Here is a 25415-nt window from a genome sequence, read left to right on the forward strand (position 1 = left end):
TTCTGTGTGGCTTGTAACATGCGACCACAGACACCTTCTCCTGTAGGTTACAAGTGTGGCAGAGCAGGGTTTTTTTCCCTCCTATCCCTCATTCTCTGACATCTTGCATAGGCGATGATACTCATAAGTCTCACTAGTTGGTCTAAAATAGAATCGAGCAGTGTACCCCAAGAACAAGCAGGACGTTAGCCGAGGACTGGTAAAGGAGACAGCCGTCCTTTGTGGTGAGCAGAGAGCCTAAGACTGGAGAGCTACTGCGAGAATGCAGAGTGAACGGAGTCCTTGTTAAAACAGCTTCTCATGGGCTAGGCTGCCCTTGAATGAACATGTGTCCAAGAGTAACTCCAAACTGACTCTCCTTCCTCCACCTCCCAGCGCGAAGGTCCCAGTCCTGTACCACCACGCCCTGCAAAACCTGATTCTTAGAGCTAATAAAACTGGGTTATTAAACTGGGCCACATAGGTAAATACCCAGAGGACTATGAGATACTTATATGCGTGGGCAGGAGAAAGAAGCAAGTTATGTTACAATACCTGGAAATATAATACGGCATATAGACAAAATAAGTCAGTGCCCTGACTCTCGTGTGTGTGTGTGTGAAGGTCGCATATAACCAAGACTGATCTCTACTTGCCTTGTAGTTGAAACTGGCCTTGAACTTCTAATCCTGTTTTTAGGATGTAGGTGCTGAGATTACAGATGTACATCACCAAGCCTAGTACCTCCCTCCGTCCCTGCCTACCTCTCTCTCCCTCCCTGCCTCCCTCTCTCTCCTCCCCTCCTTCCTTCTTCCTCCTCTTTCTCCTCCTTCTCCTCTCTCTCTCTCCCTCCCTCTCCTCCTCCCTCTGTCTCTTTTGAGACAGGGTCTCTAGTATGCTCCCAGCACTGTGTATCCTAGGATGGAGCCTCATTGAAAGCAGGCTCCTGCCTCAGCTTCACAAGTGAGCTACTATAGCTAGCTTCTTTCCTTTGTGAGTTTTGCTGTTGAATGTCTGCTTATATACTTGGTAGGCATTTGTCATTCCTTATTACTGAGAAGCTCTACTGTGCACAGTCTCACCCGAGACTCTTGGCTGTGGCTCTGAAGCCTTCTGTTGTTACACTTAGCTTTGTGATTGAATTTCATCTCTGGGGTCTTTACGTATTTGTATTGTTATATCTCTGACAATCTTCTTTTGTTCATGTATTACTTTCCAAAGTCATTCATTCATTCCTTTCTCTTTCTTTTAATTTTCTGCTCTTTTTTTTTTAAGACAGGATATCATGTAGCCTAAGTAGTTGGCCTTGAACCTTCATCCTACGTAGCTGGGGATGACCTTGAGCATCTTGACCTGCTAGAACTGTGTGCTGGGATTCCAGATGTGCTCCAGCTCACCTGGCTGGTCTATTCCTTTACTGTCTCTTCCCAGATCTTCCTTTCTTTAGAATACATTGTTGGTTTATTTTTATTCTCATTCTGTAATCTTCCTGCCTCCTCCTCCCAAGGGGCTGGGATTCCAGGAATATACCACAAGACCACCCTAAAAATATGTTTAATCAAGATGATAAAAGCAGCCACTTTGTCTTAAATCTTGATACTTTTATTTGATATGTGTGGAAATACAGGCCACAAGAAGAAAGTCAGGCCAGGCGATGGTGGTGCACGCCTGTAATCCCAGCACTCTGGGAGGCAGAGGCAGGTGGATTTCTGAGTTCCAGGCCAGCCTGGTCTACAGAGTGAGTTCCAGGACAGCCAGAGCTACACAGAGAAACCCTGTCTCTAAAAAACCAAACGCAAAAAACCAACCCCCCCCCAAAAAAAAGAGTACACAAAGGTATCAGGAACTGTTACCCAAATTAGTTTCTGGTCAAGTATTTTTCCCATTGTCTTGAAATGTCAGGATTGACCATAGCTGCCTATGAAGGGACAACATGATTTGCCTATTATGAGTCACACCATTTTAATAACTTTTTATTATAAGATTACAACATCTCATTGATAAATGATGATAAGTGTGGTTGGACTATTTCCGTCTCATGGGATGCTTTGGATTTTAAAATCAGAATTTTCATACCTGACACATGTAAAGTACTCGTTTATAAAGTACATGTTTACAGGGCTTCAGTGTGCCATTTTCTTTGTGTCTTCAGTGCAGTTACCATCGGGACGGACATGTTAGAACTGGACTGCCATATCACAAAAGATGAGCAAGTTGTAGTGTCGCATGACGCAAATCTGAAGAGGTCAACCGGGGTCAACGTAAACGTCTCTGATCTCAAATACTGTGTAAGTAAAAACAAACTAACATCATTATATTTGTGGGTGATATTTTTAAGGCAGAAAAGAGCCAGATGTCACTTCATAAATAACTTTTGAAAACAATGATTAAGCTGGTGTAGTGGCCCACAGCCTTAACACTGGCACTTGGGTGGCAGGAGGCATGTCAAAGACTTGAAGCCACTCTGGGATCCTGTCTCAAACAAACACAAACAGACAGACGGGCTAGAGAAGTGGCTTTGTGGTTGAGAGCACTGGCTGTTCTTCCAGAGGACCCCAGTTTCATTCCCAGTACCTGAATGGGAGCTCATAGCTGTGTGTAACTCCAGTTTCAGAGGATCTGACACACTTTTCTGCCCTCTATAGGTACTGGGCAAGTAAGTGGCACACAGACACACATGCCAGCAAAATACTTTCAAAATGGGACAGAAAAAAAGGGGACAAAATCCAAACAGCTAAGTTCCTAAGGAATGACAGGGATTCAACTAACTGTAAAAGGAAAAGATGCTGCTGTGTCTTGGTGTCCTGAGAGACTGTGCAGTTCAGATGCAGAGCACTCCCTGTGTAACTGAGGAGGACCTTGAACTTCTGATAAGTCTGCTTTCACTTTCCCAAATGCTGGCTCTATAGGCACACACAACTGTGCCCAGTTTACATAGAGGCTAGGATAGAACCCAGGGCCTCGTGCAAGAGTGCTCTGTCAGCTGTGCTACATCCCCAGCCCCAAAATTACTGCTATAAATCTTTTGATAAAATTAACCATTATCGGCTGGGCCGTGGTGGCGCATGCCTATAATCCCAGCACTCTGGGAGGCAGAGGCAGGCGGATTTCTGAGTTCGAGGCCAGCCTGGTCTACAGAGTGAGTTCCCAGACAACCAGGGCTATACAGAGAAATCCCATCTCAAAAAAACCAAAAGCCAAAAAACCAAAAAGCCAAAAAAACCCAAAATTAATTAAAAGCATAATAATAGTAATAATAGTAGTAGTAATTATTATTGTTGTTATTGTTGTTGTTGTTGTTATTGTTATTATTATTATTTAGGGCCCAGAGAGATGGCTCAGCAGTTAAGAGCATATACTGCTCTTGCAGCAGGTCTGAGTTCAGTTCCCAGCCCCAGTGTTATCCAGTTCTAGGGCATCCAACACCTCTTACCTTCAAAGCTTACTTTATTCACACATGTGTGCTTTTGAGTAACTAAAGAGGCAAAACGTTAATATATATAAATTTAAGTAGTTCAGAATTCTTGTACCTGTCGTATAAGTAATTATACCATGTATTTGCCTCTGGAAGTGCAGAGGATGCTGTGTTTAAAAGTATGCTATGTTTTTTTTTTTTTTTAAAGAAATCTTTGCCGTAATTTGAGACACTGAAGCCCTTTTTGGTTTTGAGAGCTAACTGTTTTCTGTTGTGTTCTGTTTTGTTTTGTATCTTTAAAGGAGCTCCCACCTTACCTTTGCAAACTGGACGTCCCATTTCAGAGAGGTAACACATCTTTTTTATGGTTTAAACACTGACATGAAAGTGTATTCTCTTATGCTGAGAATCACACTAGTTTTTTTTTTTGCTAATGGTATTGCCCTGTAACCTAACCTCTGACCTACAAATCTAAAACCTTAGTTGATGACTATCTGATTCTGAGACTGATTGGCCCAAAGATTTAACTGTGTCACTGTGCTTAAATTCACTTGATAACTAATGGAAGCCTGAATACTCTAATAATTATATGAATTTAGCTTCCTGGAGATACTTTATATTTTGGTGGGGCTAGGGTGGTGAGCAGGGTTTGTGTCTTGAGATAGTCTCAGTCATTACCTCAGCTGGCCTCAGATTCACTGTGTATCTCAGGCTGGCCTCTAACTCACAGCAGTCTTTCTGCCGCAGCCCTTCAGAGTGCTGAGGGTTATAGAAACAAGCCACCATGCCTGATTGCTTTGTACTTTTCTTTTCTTTCCTTTCCTTTCCTTTCCTTTCCTTTCCTTTTCTTTTCTTTTTTCTCTTCTCTTCTCTTCTCTTCTCTTCTTTTCTTTCTTTTTATACTCCTAATATCTGAAGTTTGGTAGCATTGCCACTCCTTATAGTAGTTGTCTGTTATACATATAATAAAGGAGAAATAAATAGAAAGGGCCTTTTGGAGAGGAGAGCACTTAGCCGATCCAGCGTTTGTTCGTTTATATCTGCGCATGTGTGTCTGTGCACACACCCGTGCGCCTGTGCCATTAGTGCACACACTATGGCTCCATAGTGAGCTTGTAGACCCGAGAGGACAGTTGTTCGGTGCTCTCCTCACGCCCTGTAGGTTCTGGGTTCAAGCTCAGGTTATTATTATCAGCCTTGGTGGTAATTGCCTTTACCCACAGCCCTTGCCAGCCCACAGATACAGCCCCGCTCTGCAGCCCAGACTGACCTGGGATTCACCATGTAGCCAAGGCTGGCCTCAAACCAAACATATTCATTTCCTCTGTGCTCCACCAGGCCCAGCTTCTGAGTAGCTTATACCGTGAATATTAAGCCTTGTCAGTTATATAATTTGAAGATATTTCTGCCTTGTATAGGCTGTCAGTCATCTGTCGATTTGTGTGTGTGTGTGTGTGTGTGTGTGTGTGTGTGTGTGTGTGTTTGTGAGTGAGTGAGAGTGAGAAGCTTGATAATGGTATGCATGCAGAGATCAGGAGATAACTTGTGACACTCAGTTCTCTCCCCTTTTTTTTTTGGTTTGGTTTTTTGTTTGTTTGTTTGTTTGTTTGTTTGAGACAGGGTTTCTCTGTGTAGCCCTGGCTGTCCTGGAACTCACTCTGTAGATCAGGCTAGCTTCCAACTCAGAAATCCACCTACCTCTTCCTCCCAGGTGCTGGGATTACAGGCGTGCACCACCACCGGCCAGCAGTTCTCTTCTTTCACCATGAAGTATTGAACTAAAGTGGTCAGGCTTGGTGGCTTCTGGGCCCTCTCACAGGCCTCAAGGGAATTTATTCATACATTTTTAAAATACCATGAGTACCACGTGAGATAGATTTTAAATAAGCCCATACAGAGCTGGACGTAGGGCTCAGGGGTAAAGCCCCTGTTGCGATGGAATTGAAGGCCAGGTTTAGTGACGCACACCTGTAATCCCAGCACTGGGGATTGAGGCAGGTGAATCACCACAAGTACGCTGCCAGATTGGAATACAAAGTCGGATTCTTTCTCAAAATTTGCAAAAGTTGGGGCTGAAGAGATGGCTCAGCAGTTAAGCGCTCTTGCTGCTCTGACAGAGAACCTGGATTCAGTTCTCAACACCCACATGACTACATACAACCTCACTTCCAGAGGCTGTGATGCCCCCTTCCAACCTCCAAAGGCTCCTGCACGAAAGTAGTGCACACCCAGGCATACACAGATATGTAAAAACAAATATTAAAATACTCTTTAGCCAAAGGCAGGGTGGGCTCAGAGAGCAAAAGAAAGGTAAATAGAAGTCAGAAAAAAAAAAAAAAAACCCTGAAAGTTTCTAGGTGTGGTGACCAATACCTCTAATCCCAGTGCTTGTGGGGCTGAGGCTGGCAAATGTCTTTGAGTACCAGGCCGGCTAGGACCACAGTGAGACTTTGTCTCAAAAATGAAAAGTCGCCTATTTTTGTAAAGTATGTTTTAATCAAACATTAGTTTGATTTGTCTTCACTTAAATATCTTTAATTCTACATTGGTTTGAGGAAATGTTCTTTTCATTCTTGAAATTTATATTATACATTCTGAGTCTCTGTCAATACTAGATTGGATTTATGAGGGTAAAGATGTGAAGTTATGAGGGTAAAGAGGTAAAGTAGTAGCTGCATCTGCCACACAGTGGGCTCAGCAGGAATATCTCAGGGGCAAGCCTAGGCAAGGAGAGAGTTCCAGGTCAGCCTGGCAGGTCACTGCAACCTCACCTCACAAGGAGAGAGAGCCGAGTCCTTCCCAGAGGCTCCGTGTAGAGGACTTGCCTAGCCACTCTGAAGCTCTGCTCAGTGTGCGTTAGTGTCTTTTGGTTCTTTGAGACAGGGTTTTGCTGTAACAGCCCTGGCTGTCCTGGAACTCACTGTGTAGTGTAGGCTGGTCTCATACTCACAGAGAGCTACTTGACTCTTCCTCCTGAGAACTGGGACTAAAGGCATGTGACACCAAGCCCATAGCTCTGTTAAGTGCTGAAAATAGTAATTGAGTGTTTTTACTTTTCATTTCCTCCATAGATCACTGTCAAACTCCACACATTTATTATTATTATTGTTATTATTATTATCATCATCATCACCATCATCATCATCATTTTCTGGTATAGGACTCACTGTATAGACCAGGCTGATCTCAAATTCACAGACTTCCATGAGCTTCTGCCTCCACAGTGCATCATACCTGGCAAGACTCCACAAACGTTAAAGAAAAAAAAAGCCTTTGGGATTAGGAATGTCGCTCAGCCTGTAGAGTGCTTGCCCAGCCCTGAACAAACAACACGAGGCATAAGCCTTTATAATCCCAGCTTGGCGTTGGGTTGGGGAGGGCAGGGAGACCGCAAATGAGTTACCTGAGACCCTGTTTCCTTATAAAGTCTTAAACTTATGAATGTGGAGAGATCTCCGAACTGAAGCTGGCTAGCCCAGTCTTCCCTTACCGAGAAGGAAATTGAAGTCACTGAGGAGATTAACTTGATCAAGGTCACATATCGAGTAAGTGACCAAGCTAGAACTTGACACTGTTTCCACCTTACCTGGCCAGTGCTCACAGACGGTCCTCTCTTCCCGCTGAGCAGTTGCCTGACTACTGCTGAGGAATAATGGCAGAGACTCAGATTTCAGACAAATGTAAGGAAACTTTTTTAAAGTTTTTTTGTTTTGCTATTTTGATTTTTATTGTTGGTTTTTTGTTTTGTTTTGTTTTGTTGGAGTTTTTTGTTGTTGGTGGTGTTGTTTTTGAGACAAGGGCTTAATTTGTAGACCAAACTAGCTTCAAACTCTCTGAAAACCAATTGCCTCTGTCTTCTTGGGTACTGGGATGAAAGGGTTGGGTCACCAAACCCAAGAATAAAAACAAAAATGAAAATAAAACTTTTCATCTCTATTGCATTTAACTCATAATTGATTTTAGACTATTCAGAGTTTTGGCCAGGCAGGGGTGGGCAGCTCCCCAAGCCTTGTCTACACATCACGCTCCAACCAGCCAAGGGTTTAGACCCTGCTGAGCCGTCTTGCTGGCCCTTTGATCTCTGTTCCCTCTGTTCGCTGTGCTCCTGCTTCCTCAGCTCCTGCGTGCTGGGATGTGTGTGACGCCCAGCTGTGGGTATCGTTTGTTTGTCTAAGCTAAGGTTTGTCCATTTGACCTTTTCCCGTGTCCCTTGTGTATCTCTTATTTGGGTATGAATATCTATTGCTTCATGACAATTCATCTGAACGGTCATTTTCCATGTTTACATCACTGTCCAAATAGAGCCTTCCGCAGCACCTGGAACAATCTGTATTTCTGTGTTGTGATACGAGACAGCCTATAGCCACGTGTGTTAGTTGAGTTTGAGATATGGCTAGCACAACTGAGAAACGGAGTTAAAAAGAGATGGCTCAGTTGTTTTAAGTGCTTGGTGCTCTTGCAGAAGAAGACTGAAGTTCAGTTCCCAGTGCTTACGTGATGGCTTGCAACAAATTGTGACTCCGGTTTCAGATCAGATATCCTCTGAGCTCTGAGAGCCCCAGACATGCATGTGGTATGCATACAAATACATGCAGGCAAAAAAAAAAAAAAACCCACACACATAAATAATAAATCTAAAAAATAGGGGTTTTGTTGTTGTGGTAGTGGTTTTTTAGATTACAAAGCTACTTTGGAGTGTGGCCCACAGGAACAAAAAAATAATTGGGAAGGGATAAATCCCGAGAGTGCCCAGGGATGGTGGGAGGAGGCCACTTGAAGGAGAGGAAGCACACAAGGACCCACTGCAGGGCGAAGGGAATGCTGGGACTTGTGAGCATTATTCAGGCACTGTGCAGACTGGCAAAGGGCAGGCTGGAGAGAGGCGGACACAAAGTTCCAGCGTCCCCGCCTCCTGTGCCACGTGTGCTTTTCCTGCCTGGCTGCGAGTCCCTCTGCTTTCAGAAGGCAGCAGAGAGCATCACCTTGTCCCCTCAGTGCTTTCCCCTTTCTGAGTCTCGGCTTTTGTCGTTACCTTTGCTGCTCTGGCAGTCATGCTTACAGGGTCACAGCGGCTCTGACCTGCCTCTGCCCAGGCTGACCAATCCTACCCTCTTCCCAAGGAGCTGGTTGATATGAAACTTAAAAGTTTAAGCAGCTCCTTGCAGCCAGTAGCTGCTGCTTTAAACACTAAGCAAGAGTGTTGTAACAAGTTTTAAGTTGTTAGGAACAAATCAGTTTAAATTATCTTAAGGCAAGAAATAAAATATAGGGGGTGTAGAGATAGCCCAGCAGTTAAAAGTGCTTATTGCTCTTCCAGAGAACCAGGTTTTGGTTTCCAGCACCCATGTGGGACACTTCTACACCAGCTTCATGAGAACCAACACCACACATGTGTGCATAAATAGATTTTAAAATTAAAAAATAGATTTACTAGATAGAATACCATAAGTGAATGTGACATTAAATCACTAAATGTTGTCAAATCCAGATACACACATGACCCCTGTTCCACCCCTCTCTTTGCTTCTCTTTGTGTATTTTGACTTCTACTTTTTTTTGAGCAATTACTTTTTTTTTTTTTTTTTTTTTTTTTTTTGGTTTTTTTTTGAGACAGGGTTTCTCTGTGTAGCTCTAGCTGTTCTGGAACTCACTCTGTAGACCAGGCTGGCCTCGAACTCAGAAATCCACCTGCCTCTGCCTCCCAAGTGCTGGGATTACAGGAGTGTACCACCATGCCCGGCACATTTTTTTTTAAAGATTTATTTTATGTGTGAGTATACTGTACCTGTCCTCAGACACACCACAAGAGGATACCATTGCAGATGGTTGTGAGCCACCATGTGGTTGCTTGGAATTGAACTCAGGACCTCTAGAAGAGCAGTCCATGCTCTTAACTGCTGAGTCATCTCTCTAGCCCAACTTCTACATTTCTTTTTTTGTTTTGTTTTGTTTTGTTTTGTTTGTTTTGTTTTTTGTTTTGTTTTTCGAGACAAGGTATCCTGGAACTCACTCTGTAGGCCAGGCTGGCCTCGAACTCAGAAATCCACCTGCCTCTGCCTCCCAAGTGCTGGGATTACACCGCCCGACAACTTCTACATTTCTTAAAATGGCATTGTTGCGCCTTCAGACCAACTGTGGCATAGGTTGCCTGTGAAGTCACAACAATCCTCCTGCCTCAGTCTCCTGAGTGCTAGGATTACAAAAACGTTGTGTCATTTAAGAAATTTGTGTGAGTATACTGTACCTGTCCTCAGACACACCACAAGAGGAGATTGGATACCATTGCAGATCCTGTTTGTACTGTCTCTTCAGGGAAAAGCCAGGCTTCTCTATGAGCATCAAAGGGAAAGTCTCAGAGAAAAGCACTGTCAAGTATGGGTCAGGTCAACTTGAAGCCCTGACCCTACATCTATCCCAGAGGATGCATGGGAAATGCATCTGTACTGTGACTGACAGCATTATCAGAACAGTGTTGAATAAGGGAATTATTTTGTCCTTTTCCTTTTTTTTTTTTTTTTTTTTTAATACACAGAGCCAGGTGGTAATGGTGCACGCCTGTAATCCCAGCACTCAGGAGGCAGAGGCAGTTGGCTCTCAGAATTTAAGACTAGCTTGGTCCATGTAATGAGTTTCAGGCCAGCCAGGGCTCTTAACTACTGAGCCATCTCTCCAGCCCCCCAAGAAGCTTTCCTTTTTTAAATGTAGGTTCTTTTGGTTTGTTTTTTTGTTTTTATGATCTATGTAGTCTGATCAGTTTAAACTCAGAAGTGCTAGATACCCATCCCAAAATTGCAGTTTGTTGCCATGTTTGGTTCTGGTTGCTTTGAGACAGGCTTTCTCTGTATGTCCCTGGCTGTCCTGGACCTCACTCTATAGACCAGGCTGGCCTCAAACTTGGAGATATTCATACCTCAGCATGGGCCATCTCAAGATTTTTTAAGACAGTAAATACAGAATGAACTCACCGATGAACTTAAGTTCATGACTAAAAAGCCCGGGAGTTATATACCTTCATCATGGCTGACTCCAGCTAGTCACCCAATACTTGGTTTCTTTCATTTTGATCTGTGCTGTATCTCTTAGCTTTGTTCTCAGGGACTTTATTATTTATCTTACATTTATTTGTCATGGAGACTAGGGGTAGGTGGTCATGTCTGTGCGTGGAGAGATCATGTGTGTCCTGGGAAATAATCGCCAGGCTTGGCAGCAAGCACCATATACGCTCCACTCAGAAATTTTCACTTGAATAAGAAATGCATTAAAATGGTGCCTATGATTAAATGAGGCTAAAGCATCTTCAAGGCTTTCCACAGCATCCATTCCTGTCACATCAGCCTTTTGAGAAAATGCCCTTCATTTCTTGCTTTAAATCATAAATCACTTGAGAATGGTTGGTTGTCATTAACATGTAATATGGTAAGATGTAACATTCCAGTCACACTTATATTTCATTCCCTAACTGAATCTCCCATTAGTATCCCAGCTTATCTCAAATCAGCTATCACATTAACTCTGTTTTATTCTGTTGAGTCCAAAGTTCTGTAGAATGCCTATACCAGTCTCTAATAAAACCAGCAGTTTGAATTTCGTTATGAAGCACCAGTCCAGCTGTAGCAGAAGTGGCAGTTAGTGTGGTAATCCCATAACTACAATAATAATCAGTGCAGTCATCTGGCGAGTTCTTCTTAACACTTTTACAGAGAGCTTCTGCACTAGAATCATCACAGTGAGTCTTGTCATGGCCTCAACAGCCTGTCGGTATCCAGACTGCCGCCTGTGCTCTGAGAATGTATAAACTTTCAGAAGTTATGTTTAAGGAACGGGATTAACAGGCATAAAGAGTACAGTGTTCACAAGTGATGCTGCAGTTATTAGGGTGCCATTGTACAGGCCCTTTCCGGAACAGATAAGGAATGGTACACTATCTAAAAGATAAAGCATACTTACCCTCATTAATGTTTAACCATCCTTCCCATGCTTTAAGAAGCACTTGCTAATTTCTACAAATCTGAACTGAATTGCTAAATTTTAATAGAGGACTTGACATCCCAATTCCATGCCATTGAGTTAATATTAAGGGTAGAACGGATTTCTGAGGGAACTATCCTACCATCTCAATTCTGAGTGAGAACTGAAGGAAGCCATGAGGAGTCCAATCAATGACTTCTCCATGGGAGATGGTAACAAGCACGGACATCGTTGCCAGTGTATCCAGTCGGATTCCTTGTTGGTAACACATACCTCACTAAGTGGCAGATGTATGGAAAATAGTAGCATTAATGTCATATCCCTGAAAACCAAAGGCATGGGTCATATAAAAAAATATGAAAGTCTTGGGCAGTATTAACTGTAGATAACCACATCTGAAATTGTACTCCGGCGGTATAATTTATAATTTCCTTACCCTCCTCCATAGGCCTTTAGCAGGTTCTGGGTGGTGATAAGGATCAGGTAGCCAAGAAGATGCACTAACCATGGAAAGGACACTCAAGTCTCCCCAGCTTACTCCTGTGTTAATTGGAGGATTGGGGATGTGGGCCTGATATGTAAGATTGGTCCCTGTTACCTGTGCAGTTACCACAGACAGCAGAGCGGAGAACAAAGTTATTGATGGTATCCGTAACTTTGGTCTCCTGTAGAAACATAACCATAACAGCAGGCCACATCTTAACACCTGTGCTGGTCTCTGTTCTAATGTCAAAGCATCCTTGCAGTACACAGGCTGACTCAGCAGTTTCCCACAGTCCAATGCCTTTTAGCTGCTGTTGTCCCTCCTTCATTAGCATTTAAAAAATTAAAGTTAGTTATGATGTATGCAGTCTAGCCCTGGGAGCCTTCACATCCCACTTTTGTTTTAAAAACAGCTCAGAGTGGGTTAGATCTTTCAACAATTGTTTGATGCAGTTGCATGAATAGCAAGGTTAATCCTGAATTATCAGGAATAAGTTCAACAGTTTTAATATGCAATACAACCCCTTCTGCATATTTAAAACCAGTAATTATACTAAGGGATTCATTAAAGTCTAGTAAAGCCACTTAGAATGGCATATAATTCTGATTTTTTTTTGGGGGGGGGGACTGAAATCTGTTTCCTACTTTATAACCAGCCATTCCTGTAAGGAGCCTGCTGAACTTTCAAGGGCCTTATTTCTGTATTGACATTCTCCAAAACCAAAGACTCAGTTAACACTTGTGTAGGCTGTATCACTAAGAGATTATTTCTTTGAACTATTATTATTTCTATTATTTCTATCCTTTCTTCTGTTTCAGGTATTACAGTTTTATAGAATTTAACTTAGAGTTTTCAGAAAGCAATTTCAAGAACTGAGCCAAACCCCCAGTAGTGATAAACAGATGAGTATACTCGATGATATAGTTCAGAATTATGAATTAAATTCATGTAAGTGTTAATTAGAGAAACAAAAGTAGAGACCATCCTCCATAGAATGACTGACTGACATCGCTGGGATGTCAGTCAGCTTAGTGCTTAGTGCTTTCTGCCTTAGTTGTGATTTGTTTTGTGTTAGAAGTTTAGCTTGCCCCAAATTTTTTCTCCCTGGAAGGGACCATTGATAATGAGTTATTACTGCTACTAGGGAAAAGCAAAAATCATTTTCCATGTAGGGACCGTTAATGTTGAGTTATTCCCATTTTGAGGGAAGAAACGCATGTAAACAACAATCAAGCAAACACACGAGAATTCTGGTTCTGGGCCAGCCGTGCTGTCTCATGCCTTGATTACTTCTTTGTCCCAGGAGTCGTTTTATTTATATACACTGTGGTTCCTGAGATGGGGAGTTTTCTCCATGACCTGCCAAATCCTGGAGTCTCTCCTACCCTGAGTGTCCTTACAGTCTGTAGTGTCCACATCCCATTTTTTTCTGAGCCCCATGATTACAGGTGCCAAATATTGGGGAGCCAGTGCGGGATGGATTTAGGCTTTTCAGCAGCAGGGAGGGGGTCAGCCTCTCCAGGATTGAACCTCCACAGCTTCCTGGGAGCTCTTTTTATCATTACATGAAGGAGCACCTTTAGCACATCAGTTTCCACCCAAACTTCTTACAGCTCTAGGGGTTTGTCTTGAAAGACCTATTACCCGAGCAGTTCTCAGCCCATAAGATTTCCTGGTTTGCTAAAACTAAGTTATGCAAAGGCTCTGAGAGTCCTTCAAAAGAACAGCCCCATAAAATCTCAGAAAACAATCACTTACAAAAGGCTCCTTCAGAGCTTTGGTGCCATCTCTCCAGACTCATGCCAGTGTAACTCTTCTGCGAAAATTCTGTTACAATTTTTAAATAACATGTAATTGGATTACTGTCCTTGTTTTGCCTGGAAATTATTCTCAAGTCTCTGGAAACTTCAATGATAACCTCATAACAAAATATTGTCAACTAATGAATGGTTAAAATAAGTAGCTAGTCATGGTGGCACACACCTCTAACCCCAGCAGTAGGGATCACAGAGGCAGGCAGAGCTCTTGAGTTTGAGGAGAGTTTGGTCTACATCGAGAGTTCCTAGACAGTTCCTAGACAGCCAGGACTGTAGGATGAGACCCTATCTCAAAGAAAATGAATAACCTTCAAAACTCCTCATAATATCATTAATGGCAGGATGACTGACATCACATAAGTGTGTAATCCTAACACTCATGAGTTGGAGGCAGGAAGATTAGCCATGTAAGGCCCACTCTCCCTTAGGAGTGAATTCAAGGCCACATGAGATACTGTCTCAAAAACCAAAAACAGGAAATTTAAAACATCATTGGGGCGTATGCAGCTCAGTGGAAGGGTGCCACCTGTAATGTGCGAGGCCCTGGGTTTTCCCAAGCAGTATAAAAACAAAAGGCAAGAAATAAGACCGTGAGAAAATAATATCAATGGGTTGTATCAGTGTCAGTATTTTGGGTGTGACATGTATATGCTTTTGTAAGGTGTTACCACTGAGAAATCTGGACAATAGATATCAGTCTTCATGTGACTCTAGTTATCTTGAAAGTTTTCGAGTAGTGGCATACTTGACTTTTTTTTTTAAAGATTTATTTATTATTATATCTAAGTACACTGTTGCTGTCTTCAGACACACCAAAAAAGTGCATCAGCTCTCATTACAGATGGTTGTGAGCCACCATGTGGATGCTGGGATTTGAACTCAAGACCTTTGGAAGAGCAGTCAGTGCTCTTAACGGCTGAAGCATCTCTCCAGCCCCAACACTTGACACCTTTTTTTTGTTTTGTTTTGTTTTTGGATTTGGTTTTTCGAGACAGGGTTTCTCTGTATAGCCCTGGCTGTCCTGGAACTCACTGTAGACCAGGCTGGCCTCGAACTCAGAAATCCCCCTGTCTCTGCCTCCCAGAGTGCTGGGATCACAGGAGTGCGCCACCACCACCGCCTGGCTAACACTTGACACCTTTAATCCCAGCACTTAGGAGGCAGAGGCAGGCAGATCTCAGAGTTCAAGGTCAGCCTGGTTTACAGAGTGAGTTCCTGAGCTACACAGAGAAACTTTGACAATAAATAAATAAATAAATAAATAAATAAATAAATAAATAAATAAATCACAATTACAAATACATAACTGAGCTGGGCTGTGGTGGGGCACGGCTGTAATCCCAGCACTCTGGGAGGCAGAGGCAGGCAGATTTCTGAGTTCCAGGCCAGCCTAGTCTACAGAGTGAGTTCCAAGACAGCTAGGGCTACACAGAGAAACCCTGTCTCAAAAAAAACAAATAAAAAAAACCCAAAAAACAAAAAACAAAAAAACAAATGCATAACTGTATAACATGAAAATATTTTATGGATATAAAAGTATCAGTAAAAACTATAGGTATACTGTATTGTAACTGTGTCGAATAATGTGCGAGGGGGAGTAGAAGAAAGCCACCTAGTGCCCTTGAGGACAGGTCCGAGGAGATGCATTTCACATGACCTTTTTCTTCCCTTTATACTTTGCCTCCTTTTGTTATTGTCCTATAGTGAACGTGTAGTGTAAGTTACAACCATTGAAAAGGATTATGCTTTAAGAATGGAAGTCACTGTTTAAAAACATCTTGCTTTCTCAGCGTGCAAGTGTGAAGGAAAAGACACCCGAATCCCGCTGCTGAAGGAAGTGTTTGAGGCCTTCCCTGAGACCCCCATCAACATCGACATTAAAGTGAACAGCAACGTGCTGATTCAGAAGGTGCGTGGGCTGCCTTGGGAAGGTCAGCGTGGGTGACACCGACCCTGCAGAGGAAATGTGATATTGTGAGGATCAGCATTGTCTGACTGCAAAACCTAAACAAGGCTGACTGATAGTGATCAAGGGAACCTGATCGGCCACGCTCAGCATTGTCTAATGCCCCGTAAAGGTCATGGGGAAACTTTCCTGTGGCCTGTTTTCACAGTGAGTTGGCTTATCCTGGTTGTGGATAAAAATAAGCTCTCTTAGGCTCCATTCATCCAGACATTTCTCTGATTGATTACCAGCTTTAAGTCATTTCATTTGTGGTTGGTTTATGTCAAAATCCTAAGTAGCCATATTTGTTAAACTGGTTTTAGAGCGGTAAATGTAAATAATTTTGTATTTCATACATAATCTCAATTTGATTGCCAGTTTTCCCACAATTTTATATTACTTTTTGGCAATTTTATATTACAATGAATTGTAACCCACTTTTTAATAGAAAGCAGTACAGGTAGGTTAACATATAGGCACATGGATATAATTTTGAATTTTCACACACAGGTCTCAGAACTGGTGAAGCAGTATAAGCGAGAACACCTGACGGTGTGGGGCAACGCCAACTCTGAGATTGTAGACAAGTGTTACAAAGAGGTAAGCTCTGGATGCAACCAGCCGGGGATGCTGAGTCATGATAACAGGAGTTTGCAGAATCTAGTCCTGTCATAGCTCGTGTATGAATGGAAGGAACCAGCCAGAAGTCGTCTATAGGATGACAGACCTCTTCTAGCACCTTCCATGAGTTGAAATACAGTCTAGGGGATTGATTGGATTCATTTTCTCTGCCAGTTAAAGAATGAAAAGACAGAAAAAAGCCTAAAGTGCAACAGTAGCAGCAGAGGGTCGCAGGCCCTGAGACAGAATCAGCAACTGAGGAAGGTGTTGACTGGGGGCAAGGAAACATGCGCAGGAGACGAACAGAGAGAAAGAGCCTCTGCACAGCGACACACACACACACACACACACACACACACTGGGTTCGACCACCTGTTTCATCAATTTCACAAGTGCACAGCTTACTTAAGTACACATTACATACGTATGCATGCACTTACATACAAACAGACAGATAGACAGACACTTGGTGAATGGAGCAGAGCCCCAACAGCCACACTTTATTTCTTCTCTCAGCCTTTTTATACCTTCTGAGACAAAAGTTCTTATAAAATTACCTCACAGATAAAATGTTACACAAAGGTGGAGTTACAGAAGGACGTCCATAGTAAGTTAAAAGCAGTGCTTCACTCCATAAGCTCATTATAAGTTCACAGCGACATATACATGCGGCCTTATTTTATCACAGTGCACACCTGTAGCTTCCTCCTTAGACCTGACCCAGAATGAATGTTTTTTCTTGATCACAAATCTGTCTAAGCTTGTTTCTCTTAATGAAATTTATGGAAGCTTATTGTATTCCTTTTTGTTGTTGTTGTTGTTGTTGTTTTGAGACAGGGTTTCTCTGAGTAGCCCTGGCTGTCCTGGAATTCACTCTGTAGACTAGGCTGGCCTTGAACTCAGAAATTGGCCTGCCTCTGCCTCCCAAGTGCTGGGATTAAAGGTGTGTGCCACCACTGCCCGCCTATTATATTCCTTATTATTAGGCCTTTACTTACTATTATTTGAGGTGGGGGCACATTCTATTTTTTTTTTTTTTTTTGAGACAACGTTTCTCTGTGTAGCCCTGGCTAACCTAGAACTCACTCTGTAGACCAGGCTGGCCTTGAACTCAGAAATCCACCTGCCTCTGCCTCCCAAGTGTTGGGATTAAAGGTGTGCCACCACCACCCAACTCATTGATTGATTGATTGATTCATTCATTCATTCATTCATTCATTCTACAACATTGTCTCATGTATCCCAGGCTGGCCTAAACTTGAGATCCCTTTGGCCTCCCATATGCTGGGAGGTCAGTCATGCCTGGCCCACTTTATCTTGTCTATTTGACCCATAACAGAGCTGAAGGATGGCGTATTTACAGCAGTATTGATGTTCATGTATCTGCTTTAGATTCTTGGAGATGCAGAGCTGCACATTTATAACAGGCGTCAGATAGTCCATGTATCCTCTTTTTTGCCATTTTGGTGTATTCCCTAGTCTCTAGCTATTCATACTGTGACCAACATTAGCAGATGTGTTACCAAAGCACCAGAGAAATTTCAGTGCTAGAGCATTACTTACAGGTTTTAGACTAGCTATAGGCTTCTGAGTTGTTGTAGTGAATATTCATAATTCATAGGATGCTTATCAGCATGTAACCTGGGAAACACGTTCTGTGGTTTATAAAACGATCATGCTTTTTAACGTAACACCCAATCTTGCTTGTGTTCTAGAACTCAGATATTCCTATACTCTTCAGCCTGCAGCGTGTTCTGCTCATCCTCGGCCTGTTCTTCACCGGCCTCTTGCCCTTTGTGCCCATTCGAGAACAGTTCTTTGAAATTCCAATGCCCTCTATCATACTGAAGTAAGTCCTTACGCGTTTTACCACTTAAGCCATTACAGAATGCCCGATCATTGGTCTGTGATCATCCCCGTGGCTGCGTGGCTGCGGCTTGACTCCTCAGTGCTAGGGATAATAAGATGGAGGCCTTTCACACCCTGGCTGCGGCTTCTCCGAGCTCCTCCTCCTCCACCTTGGCCGAGTTCCTGTGTGGCCAATTCCCCCTGAACTTGGGGTTGGTCTCCTCTGTGTTGACTAGTGGTCGGGTTTCTAGGAGTTAGATAGAAGATTTGGGGGATGAATTCCTTCCTTGTGGGAAGGAGGGTTTGCCCATGGTTTTCCTCTGCTTCCTCTTGCATCCCAAGTGCAAATGCCCACTGCTTTCCTGCTGCCACAAACCCAAAGAACAAGCCAGATAGCAACGTTGTGCTTCTAGAACTGTGACCTAAGTAAACCTTTTTTTTTAAAAAAAAAAAAAAAGGACTCAGCCTCAGATACTTCATTATTGCTACAGAAAAACAAACTAAAGCAAAAATCAGATTTCTGAGTTCGAGGCTAGCCCAGTCTACAGAGTGAGTACCAGGACAGCCAGGGAAACCCTGACAGAGACAGAGAAACCCTGTCTCAAAAAAACAAAACAAAATAAAAAAAAGACTTTTGCACCCCTAGCTGAGGAGCTATAGGCGGGCACAGGGGAGCGCTTTCTGAGGTGGTATAGCCTCTGCTGCCTTGCCCATGTTCTAGTCAGTAACATACCCATGCTCATGTAAGGAACCCTAATTAAACTGAGTTTAGAAGAGAAGGAGTTCATTGGAAGGAAGAAATGGTTGAAAGGGAGTAGGAGAGGGACCAAAAAGGGTAGTGAGGGGTTAATATGATGGAAATCTTTAAAGAATATACTTTAACAATATTTTAAAGAAACGAATAGATGTATTGAGGCAGTGGTGGCCCATGCTTTTGATCCCAGCACTCAGAAGGCAGAGGCAGGTGGATCTCTGAGTTCGAGGCTAGCCTGGTTTACAAAGCTAGTTCCAGGTCAGCCAGTGCTACACAGAGAAGCCCTGTCTCAAAAAACAACCAATGAAAAACAAAAAACAAAAAAAGAAAGAAGAAATGAACAGGTGTTTGTGGGATGTGGAATATATTTTAGTGTCAGAGCTTGTGAACCCTAACGAAGCCCTGTTCAATCTCTCCCACAAATGCAGAAAAAAGGTTCTGATATCAAAAGCTTCTTAATAAAATTAGATGATATTTTCCTTGTGTGTATGTGGGCAAGGGCAGAGGCTAACCCTGACGTTGTCCCTCAGGAGCTGTCCACCTGAGTTTTTGAGACAGGATCTCTTACTAGGGCCTGGGACTTGCTGATGACTCTAGGCTAGTTGGCCAGAATGCCCCTGGGGGGTCCGCCCATCTCCACCTTCCCAGCAGCAGGGTGACAAAGTGCACACCCCCATGTCCAGTTAGTTCTGTAGGTGCCTGGCCTGGGTCATTGTGTTTGCATAAGCACTGTGCCTCCTGAGGCCCCCCTCCATCCAGTCACCCCCAAGCAAGGTTGATTACAGTTATTTATTGTGTGTACACGAGTGTACTCTGTGCGCCACTGTGGGGGTCAGAAGGCCAGCGTCAGCAGCCAGTTCTCTCTCCCACGAGGGGTCTGGGGACCAAACTGAGGTAGGTCCTCGGACTAGGCAGCAGGCACCTTGCTTGCTCAGAGGCCCATTGTTAGCTTGGCTCCTGCTCCACGGCCATTTTCACTGTTTGAATTTCTTAGTGATGAACTTTTTATTTTATCAATTCTCAATTATATTTGTTAAGTCTTTAATGGACATTATTTCTTAGACAAAACAACTGAAAAGACCTTTTTGTTCAAACACACACACACACACACACACACACACATCTCATTACTGTATCACAGTTGACTTCAAACTGACAGCAATCCTATTACCCAATAGCGGGGTGGTGGTGGCGCACGCCTTTAATCCCAGCACTTGGGAGCCAGAGGCAGGCGGATTTCTGAGTTCGAGGCCAGCCTGGTCTACAGAATGAGTTCCAGGATAGCCAGGGCTACACAGAGAAACGCTGTCTCAGGAAAAAAAAATCCAAAAAACAAAACAAAAAAATCCTATTACCCAGCTTCTAGTGTTGTGATTTCAGGCATGTGCCACCCCACCCTGCTCAGAAAACACTTGTCTACGAAGAAGCTGTTTTCATTTGTTGTACTAAAAAGATTCCTACCATTTATGACTGAAGTGTTTAGCTTTCTCTTGGCTAGAGTAGAATACCATGTGCACTCTATAGAGAAGTGAATGTTAATGAAATACAAACTAAGGAAGCGTGCTGTGGCATTAGTCTTTCTTATGAGGGCTGAAGAGATGGCTTGTGGGTAAGGTGCCTGCTATGCAAGTATGAGGACCTGAGTCAGATTCCAGCACCCACTGCTGGGCGCAGTGGTGAGCAGTGGTGACCTAGGGGCTGGCAGAGACAGATTGATCCCTGGAGCCCTGCCAGCTTAGCTAATGTGTGAGGACACAGGGAGGGAGAGAGTGGATACAGGAGAAGTTAGGAAAGAAGCAAGAAAGGAAGAATTAAACATTTAACATCTGACTTTTGCCCTAAATGTCTTTTTTAAAGACAGGCTCTCACTATTTAGCCCTGACGGGCCTGGAACTCTATCTGTAGACTGGGCTAACCTCGAAATCACAGAGGTGTCTCTCTAGTGCAAGGAGCAAAGATGTGCAGCACCATGCCAGACACACTGCTTCTAATCCATAGAATAGTTTTGTTTTGGTTGGTTGTTTTTCTGGTGTTTGTTTGTTTGTTTGTTTGTTTGTTTTCTAGACAGGGTTTCTCTGTGTAGTCCTGGCTGGCCTGAAAATCATTCTGTAAACCAGGCTGGCCTTGAACTCAGAGATCCACCTGCCTCTGCCTCCTGAGTGCTGGGATCAAAAGCATGTGTCACTACTGCCTGGCTGTTTTTAAATACTTATTTCTTTATGTATAGATATTTGACCTGTATATATGTCTGGGCTCCACATATGTGCCTGGTCCCCGTGCAAGCCAAAAGAGGATATCAGATTCCCTGGAACTAGAATTACAGATGTTTGTGAGCTGCCATGCGGGCTCAGGGAACCAAACCCAGGTCCCTGGAGACTGGCCAGTGTTCTAACCACTGAGCCATCTCTCCATACTTTGGTTGTGTTAGGAAATCTACCCCAAATTAAATTTTACTACACTAAACAGAAGGAAAAGCATATGCCAAAAGAAAGGATAAGATGTGATAAGCCTGGAGCACCAGGTCTCTGGGAAATTAATTTTTCTTTAGTTTTGTTTAGCTTTGAATAGTTTTAGTAAAAGTTAGCTTAAAGCCAGTGGAGGTAGAAACAAATTTCTACTATTTTTGTCCTTTGACAGATATTTTTAAATTGTCTTTTTGAGACAAGAGTCTCACTATGAATACCTGGAACTCGCAGAGAGCCCCTGTCTCCGCCTCCCATCTTGTGTATAAGCATTGTTTTCAGTTTGAACATATCTTATTTTATCACACTGATACGTCCTTCTGTTCCTAATTCATACTTCAGTCTTTGACTTCTCTTAGGCTAAAAGAACCTCACACTATATCCAAAGGTCATAAGTTTCTCATCTGGCTTTCTGATACGTAAGTATTTGATTTGGTTTTGTGGCTCTCTCTATATATTTTAAGATTACTTTTTTAAATTGTGTGTGTCTGTGTGCACGCTGGCACGTATGTCTGTGTAGCTTGTGCATGCTTTGTGTCTGAAGAGACCAGAAGACAGCATTGCAGTGACAGGCAGCTCATGTGGGTTCTGAGACTCAACCTCGAGCCCTCTGCAAAATTAACAAGTACTCGCAAATATCAAGCCGTCTTGTTTCCCCTGCGGCCTCTCCTCCGAGCACCCCGCCTCCTTCCAGCCCGGCCCGTTTGTTTATGTACATTGGTGTTTTGCTTGCACGTATGTCTGTGTGAGGGTGCCAGATCCCCTGGAACTGGGGTTACAGACAGTTATGGACTGCCATATGTGGGTGCTGGGAATTGAACCCAGGTCCTGTGGAAGAGCAGCCAGAACTCTTAACCACTGAGCCATCTCTCCAGCTCCTCCATGCCTGGCTTTATAAAAACTGTTTTAATAAATGACTTTTGTGTGCAGTGGGGAGTGGGCAGCTGGGGAGTGCTGTCATGTGGACATCAGAGCACCAGGTAGAGGTGCTGTTTTCTCCTTTCACCACAAGGGCTCCTGGGAGAGAATTAGGACAGGCTTGGCAGCAAGCTCTCTCACCCACTACAGTCTACCCATGCCTCGTTTGTAACTGGTACCTGCATACAAGTGAATACCAGCAAACCAGCTGAGCTGTCTTAGTCACAGAACTTCACTGGGAACCTGGAGAAATATTCTCTTCTACCTTCATGAGAAAACTAAGTATCTGTTAACTTCAGTGATTTCCTCAGGGTTCTATAGCGAGTTACTAGCAAGGTTGCAAAGTAGCCATCCCCTTTCCTTCTTGCTGCTCCCACAAACCTGAAAATTGTCATCTTCCAGTATTTCTAGTTCCCATCTTGTTTAAGTGATTTGTAATTTAGAAATAAATTTAACAGTGGAAAATGATTTTTCATAGATACAGAATATTATAGTTGATAGACATTCAAAAGCATACATGATGGAACTAGGATGGCCCAGGACTTAACCTGAGTCCTGCTTGGCTAACTTAGGAAACAGCTGGGAATAGGAACTCAGGATTCTAGCACGCTCTCACTCTGACGCCAGCTCCTGCAGGCATAGTGAGGCACTTCTACTTCTGCATGCTACAGGAAGGATGTCCGGGGGCAGCCAGAGAGCAGGCTCTGTGGGCAGGCCACAGCCAGAAGTTAAGAAAATTCATCTACCTGCAGTGTGCTGGCCTTTAACCCCTGGAGAAGCAGATTGCAAGTCAGAGGTCAGGTAGGCCATCCTGGTCTACATAGGTAGTTTAGGCCAGCTAGGGCTACATAGTGAGACTGTCAAAAGAAATGAAAGAAAAAATGGAAATTAATTTATAACAACTATTATTGCTTGCAACATTTGCTTGTATTGCTGAAGCACTGTTAGTTTACTAACAATTACTAAATTCTGCAAACTGACAGAGAAAAACTAAAGGTTAATTCCAGTCCCTGTGGATGAAGATGTGTCTGAATCTGCTGCTTTCTTTCCCTCTAGCTTATTAATGCGGAAAGCTTTATTTGACCACCTCACTGCCCGGGGCATTCAAGTAAGTCTGGGTGCTGATGTGATTTCAGCAGCGGCGCTCACCCATGTGAAACTAGGCGCAGCGCAGGGGCTCACCTCTGAGCTCTGACACTGATGCTACAGCTGTACTGGGGACTGCATGCTCTTCCTCATAGTTAGTGATAAATCATTAGCTAGATTCTTATGTAAGCGAGGGCAGTCGAAGTCTGAGGGTGGGCAGTGCCGGCCTTCCTTAGGGTCGCTGTAAGTCTGCTGAGACCGTAGTGGATAGGCAGAAAAGCATTTTCTGCTAAACATGCCTCCTTATGCCTCAATTTCCAGGTATACGTTTGGGTTTTAAATGAGGAACATGAGTACAAAAGAGCCTTTGACCTGGGAGCGACTGGAGTGATGACAGACTACCCGACAAAGCTTAAGGAGTTCTTAAACAATTTTTCACCATAAAAAAAAGTAACTCCGAATCATTCAAAGGAGTCATGACCAGAAAAGATCTGAGGAGAGGTGTGTTAACCATGGTGTCCCTGGGATTTCCAGGGTGATAAAAGGTTTAATCAGTTAAGTTTTAATACCTCATTTTTTTAAGTCTGTATGGGAATGTAGAAACTTCCCTATCTTGTGTATTTATTTTCACCAATATTGCATATTTTACATTGGTAACTTGTTTGAAGGTAACCGGCGCTGAAATGTAGATCATTGATCAAGGTATCTGCATAGGATGCAGTATTCTACTATTGTAAATCTGAAATCAAAGGCTAGAGGCAAACTGTGTGTTAGCCTTCACTGAAACAGGATCAACCGCCATCAGAGAAGATTCCTGAGCAGGGCATGGTGACTTGAGCCTGCCATCCCAGCACACAGGAGGCTGAGGCAGGAGGATCAGGGGTTTGAGGCCAGCTTGGGCTACATAATGAAACCCTGTCTTAATTGGTTTTTTTTGTTTTGTTTTGTTTTGTTTTTTTAGTAAAAAAGCAGAAAATTATTGAAGGCCATTACAGCCATTTTTGAATTGTCTCTTATGTCTAGGTGCATTTTAGTTTAAGGGAAAATACAGGGGAAGAGGAACCTGAAAGAAATGTGTAGTTCTTACCTGGTAGGGTGTGTCCTGTTCACAGAGGGAAAATTCAAGCCAATAAGAGTTTATTATATGGAAATTCAATCTGTGGGCTGAGACTGACTCCTGGGTTGTGGTTGCTAATGGAGACATTCCAGTTGGAGTCTTTGTTTTTCAGGTATGTGACAATGCTGTCATGCCAATTTTTTCTTATGTCTTTAAAAATAGACGTTATAATTATAAAGTAAGGCAAGATCCAATTAGTCATGTTTTTATGTTTCCTCAAGAATATTTGATTCGATTCTTTGGGCTTGAGTAGACTGAACCTGGATGTGGGCTGTCAGTGACGTGGCAGCCTTATAGTGATTGGCTGGTGGGAGCACCGTTTATCGAGAGTGCCTGCTCCTGGCTCGAGCTCACTTCAGTCCTCTGAGGCGCAGACACAGCCAGTTTCCCAGCATTACAAGCCGCTTCCTCTGCCTTCCCATGTGACTTCATGCAGATCCGTCTCTAGCCTTTTTGACTAATTTTCATGATGTCAGATGGGGAGATAAATTCAGTATAGCATACTAGACGTCTTTTGCCTAAATTATGTCTCTGCTACGGGGTCTGCCACGCACAGCAATGGAGGACGGCCTCACTCTCCTTCTGTCGCTTTGTGGTCTAAATTGTAATAAAGTTTTACAAGAATAAAATGAGGTCTTGACTTTTCTTTTATGCTTGTAATTCCAGTGTGTTTCATGTAATTTTCTCAGTTAATGATGTAATTAATGAGTAAGTGAGTAAACCTGAGCTTTCTCACCAGCATAAAGAAAATAAAGGCCGGGTGGTGGTGGTGCATGCCTGTGATCCCAGCACTCTGGAAGGCAGAGGCAAAGGAGGCGAATTTCTGAGTTTGAGGCCAGCCTGGTCTACAGAGTGAGTTCCAGGACAGCCAGGGCTACACAGAGAAACCCTGTCTCGAAAATAAAAAAAAAAACAAAAAAAAAAAAAAAAAAAAACCCGGAGGCTGGAGAGATGGCTCAGTGGGTAAGAGCACTGACTGCTCTTCCAAAGGTCATGAGTTC

The 25415-nt window shown here is 43.2% G+C and overlaps 1 protein-coding gene across 2 annotated transcripts in view; it reads left to right on the forward strand.

Annotated features, from left to right (window-relative positions):
* Gdpd1 (glycerophosphodiester phosphodiesterase domain containing 1) overlaps positions 1 to 25043 on the forward strand; it is a 36546-nt gene extending 11503 nt beyond the window's left edge. The window contains exons 3-10 of one of the 2 annotated variants that reach the window (XM_052197672.1): positions 2132 to 2267; positions 3697 to 3742; positions 15454 to 15572; positions 16119 to 16208; positions 17945 to 18078; positions 21653 to 21712; positions 23268 to 23319; positions 23619 to 25043. In XM_052197672.1, the coding sequence (XP_052053632.1) occupies positions 2132 to 2267; positions 3697 to 3742; positions 15454 to 15572; positions 16119 to 16208; positions 17945 to 18078; positions 21653 to 21712; positions 23268 to 23319; positions 23619 to 23741 (760 nt within the window). In that variant the 3' untranslated portion in view covers positions 23742 to 25043. The remainder of the gene's footprint in view (positions 1 to 2131; positions 2268 to 3696; positions 3743 to 15453; positions 15573 to 16118; positions 16209 to 17944; positions 18079 to 21652; positions 21713 to 23267; positions 23320 to 23618) is intronic. The other variant, XM_052197673.1, reaches the window with a different exon arrangement.
* Positions 25044 to 25415: the final 372 nt, after the last annotated feature.

Source organism: Apodemus sylvaticus, chromosome 10, assembly GCF_947179515.1.
Source record: "Apodemus sylvaticus chromosome 10, mApoSyl1.1, whole genome shotgun sequence".
Lineage (NCBI taxonomy): Eukaryota > Metazoa > Chordata > Mammalia > Rodentia > Muridae > Apodemus > Apodemus sylvaticus.